At 33.7% G+C, this 3446-nt stretch overlaps 1 protein-coding gene across 1 annotated transcript; it reads right to left on the bottom strand.

The window, feature by feature from the left end:
- Window positions 1–22: 22 nt before the first annotated feature.
- BDR25DRAFT_362024 (uncharacterized protein) lies at window positions 23–1242 on the bottom strand (the record flags this gene model as incomplete). The annotated part of the gene is made up of 2 exons (XM_033696530.1): window positions 23–125; window positions 1088–1242. 2 exons carry the CDS (start codon window positions 1240–1242, stop codon window positions 23–25), a joined length of 258 nt encoding a protein of 85 aa, XP_033540940.1.
- Window positions 1243–3446: the final 2204 nt, after the last annotated feature.

The following is a 3446-nucleotide window of genomic DNA, read 5'->3' as shown; positions in this document are numbered from 1 at the left end:
GGTCTTGGCAAAAGTGAGTAACTCAGGTGTGTGAGCAACTGCCAATCCCCGACACACCGATGCGGCTGATGCCAATCCCTGACACACCAATGTGGCTGATGCCAATCCCCGACACACCGATGTGGCTAGAGAGGTGGAACAGACGCAACTATCTATAATTTAAACATGTTTTACACAACGCATGCTAGAGTAAACTGCATGCAAATTAACAGAAAGGTGCACCTATATTAGGTATACATTTTTTTTAAAAAAGAATGTAAGAAATACCTAAGGTGACAGAGAAATAGCGTTACCAGGGTTTATCTGAAGAAATTCTGACTAACTAGCGCGTCCAAAAGAGGAGATTCTGCTCAACTTTTCGTTCTGCAAACCCGAATATAATAAGCAGAGCAAGCTCTGCTAATAATACTAGCTGTTCTATCTTATATAATTATTTAAAGGTATTATCTATCTAGCTTATAAGATAAACTTATTTACATAAAGCTCTAAACTATAAATATAGACTATAATATTATAAAGTTTACTAAAAGGACTAATAGCTCTAATTATATCTTATTATATAGAATTAAGAGGTAATTTATTTACTTTTTTAAAGTCTATAGCTTTAAGATTTTTAAGATAACTTTTATATAAACTTAAAAATAAAAATGCTTATATAATAAAATTAATAATATAACTAAAATAGTAAACTTTTTTATTCTTAAGATTCTAATGCAGATTAAGTTTATTAGAATACTACTTACTAATTATATAATAAAAAGTGTTATTAGTGCTAGCATTATTTTTAATAACTGCTTCTAAATTTCTAGTAATTTTATTAGCAGAGCTTGCTCTGCTTATTATATTCGGGTTTGCAGAACGAAAAGTTGAGCAGAATCTCCTCTTTTAGACGCGCTAGTTAGTTAGAATTTCTTTAGATAAACCCTAGTAACGCTGTTTCTCTGTTACCTTATGTGTTTCTTATATTCTTTTTTAAAAAAAATGTATACCTAATGTAAGTGCACCTTTACGCTAATTTGCATGCAGTTTGCTCTAGCATGCGTTGTGTAAAACATGTTTAAATTATAGTTAGTTGCGTCTGTTCCACCTCTCTAGCCACATCAGTGTGTCGGGGATTGGCATCAGCCACATTGGTGTGTCGAGGATTGGCATCAGCCGCATTGGTGTGTCGGGAATTGGCATCAGCCACATTGGTGTGTCGAGGATTGGCATCAGCCGCATCGGTGTGTCGGGGATTGGCATCAGCCGCATTAGTGTGTTGAGGATTGGCAGTTGCTCGCACACCTAAGTTGCTCACTTTTGCCAAGACCACACCACAACAAACTTTATTATAGCCCATAACAACCCACTCTAGCACTATAGAGTACAGTACAGCCTGGAATATTATTTAGATACTACTTCTACTTCTTGCTTACACGTTTGCGCGTTATGCCTAGTCTAATTGCACTGTCCGCAGCGCCTTTAGAATTGCTTATCTACTTTAGCTTTGTCAGATTAAAGCACTGTTTCTAGGCTTCCTAAGATGAATAATGGGTTTTAGATATAATGTATGGGATGATGATTAATTGTATTAATTAATTAATGTTTCTTTTTCTTTTTGTCTGCTCTGCTTGTGTTGCTCAGCTTTGTTTTTCCAGTCTGAGTCCCTCGCGCACTAGCCCTATGCGCGACCAGCTGCAACATGCTGCAATTTGCAGCAACATACTGTTCGAGCTTATTGCTCGTACTATGTAGCAGCTTTCGTCCAGCGTTCCTCCTGTCTTGATAGTAGGTGCGCATATCTAACAAGCTTACACCTGCTTCTTTGCCTTTTTCCTATCACTGCGCGCCCTAAACTTATTTTAAGCTGTTAAGCGCAGGCCTTTCTAAATGTACCTGCCTTATTAGCTGCTTAAAGCTTAGTAATTTCCTATTACGCTAACACTAGCTTATGTACAATTATTGCTGCCCTTTGTAAGGCTTTTTTTTCTAGAGGCATTACCCCCCTAGAACCCTCTCTATACATAGAGCTACTTGCAACACAACTAATATCTACTAGAGATTGTTGCCTGCTGCTGTAATCTACTGTAGTTTGCTTTAATTTGCTATAGTTTGCCGCAATTTGCTGTAGTTTGCTGCAATTTGCTATAGTTTGCCGCAATTTGCTGTAGTTTACTATAATTTGCTGCAATTTACTTTATGCATTTCCTAACACTGCTAGGTAATCTCTTACTAACACCTCTAAACATTAGCCTATTATATTTAAACAGCAGTTAAAAAAGCTAAACTAGCAGTTGTGCAAGTAAAACAGCTTGTTAAGGTATTACATGTACTACATTAATCTTTGCAGTAATAGAGAGGCAGAGGCAGAGGTAGAAGCAGCGCTAGAGCTCCCTAGTACTCTAAGAAATTCCTGCAGAGGCAATAAACTACGCAAGCTGCAGCTCTACAACTAGGGCTTTAATGCTAAAACAATTAAATTAAAGATATTAGGTAGCAGTATTAGGCGTAGCGTAGCAGTATTAGGCAGTAAAAGGAACAGGTGCAACGCTAGAAAACGCAAGGTGCAAAGAAAAGAAAGACTATTATAAGAGTAGAAACACATTAAAAGCTAAAGCTAGAACATGTTCTTTTAATTACAGCTAATAATTAACTAATTTCTAGATAACTAATCTTAAATTTATATAAACCTTTAGTTTTTAAAAAATAATTTTTACTAACTTAATTAAAGCTAAAATTTAGCTAGCTATTATTTACTTTTAAGTATTACTTTACTTATAAGCTTACTTTATAATAAGTAATTTAGTTATATATAAGGTTTTTAGCTTAGCGCTTATATACTTTTTTAAAAATATAAAATAACTTATATTAAATAGCTATAAAAAGTGTAATAAGTAAAAAAGTATATAAATAGTAATAGTTTTACTATCTTTATAGTATTACTAAAAATAAAGTAAGTTATTAGTAACACTTACTATACTTAATATATTTAAGTTTATAAAATATAAAGTTAAGTAAAATCTTTTTTTAAAACACACTAGTTAGTTATAATCTTTTTAAAATACACTTTAGTAACACTATTGTTTATTACTTTATATATTTCTTATAACGTACTTTATGGGCGAGTTGCTTACACACCTGAGTTGCTTACTTTTGCTAAGACTCTACTACACTACTCTTTTTACACTAATGCATTTCTAACAACACTACTTAAACATGTTAAAGGAATATTAGATGTAGCTTACACTTTAGGCTTTTAAATAAGACGCAACACTTTCTAACTAACATACTGCAGCTATCTACAAGGTCCCTTAAAAGACAATAAGCAACTAACGCGCTAGACAACCTTTCTAAGCTAATTATACAGCTAACTTATAAAAGCTAGATAATAATAAAAAGTAGGTAATTATTTAGCATATACTTAAGCTAGATGCGCAAGGATTTCCCCTTTAGCTAGTAGCTATAGC

This window comes from Lindgomyces ingoldianus (assembly GCF_010093535.1).
Source record: "Lindgomyces ingoldianus strain ATCC 200398 unplaced genomic scaffold BDR25scaffold_49, whole genome shotgun sequence".
Taxonomy (NCBI): domain Eukaryota; kingdom Fungi; phylum Ascomycota; class Dothideomycetes; order Pleosporales; family Lindgomycetaceae; genus Lindgomyces; species Lindgomyces ingoldianus.
This window is presented reverse-complemented; position numbering and strand designations above follow the sequence as displayed.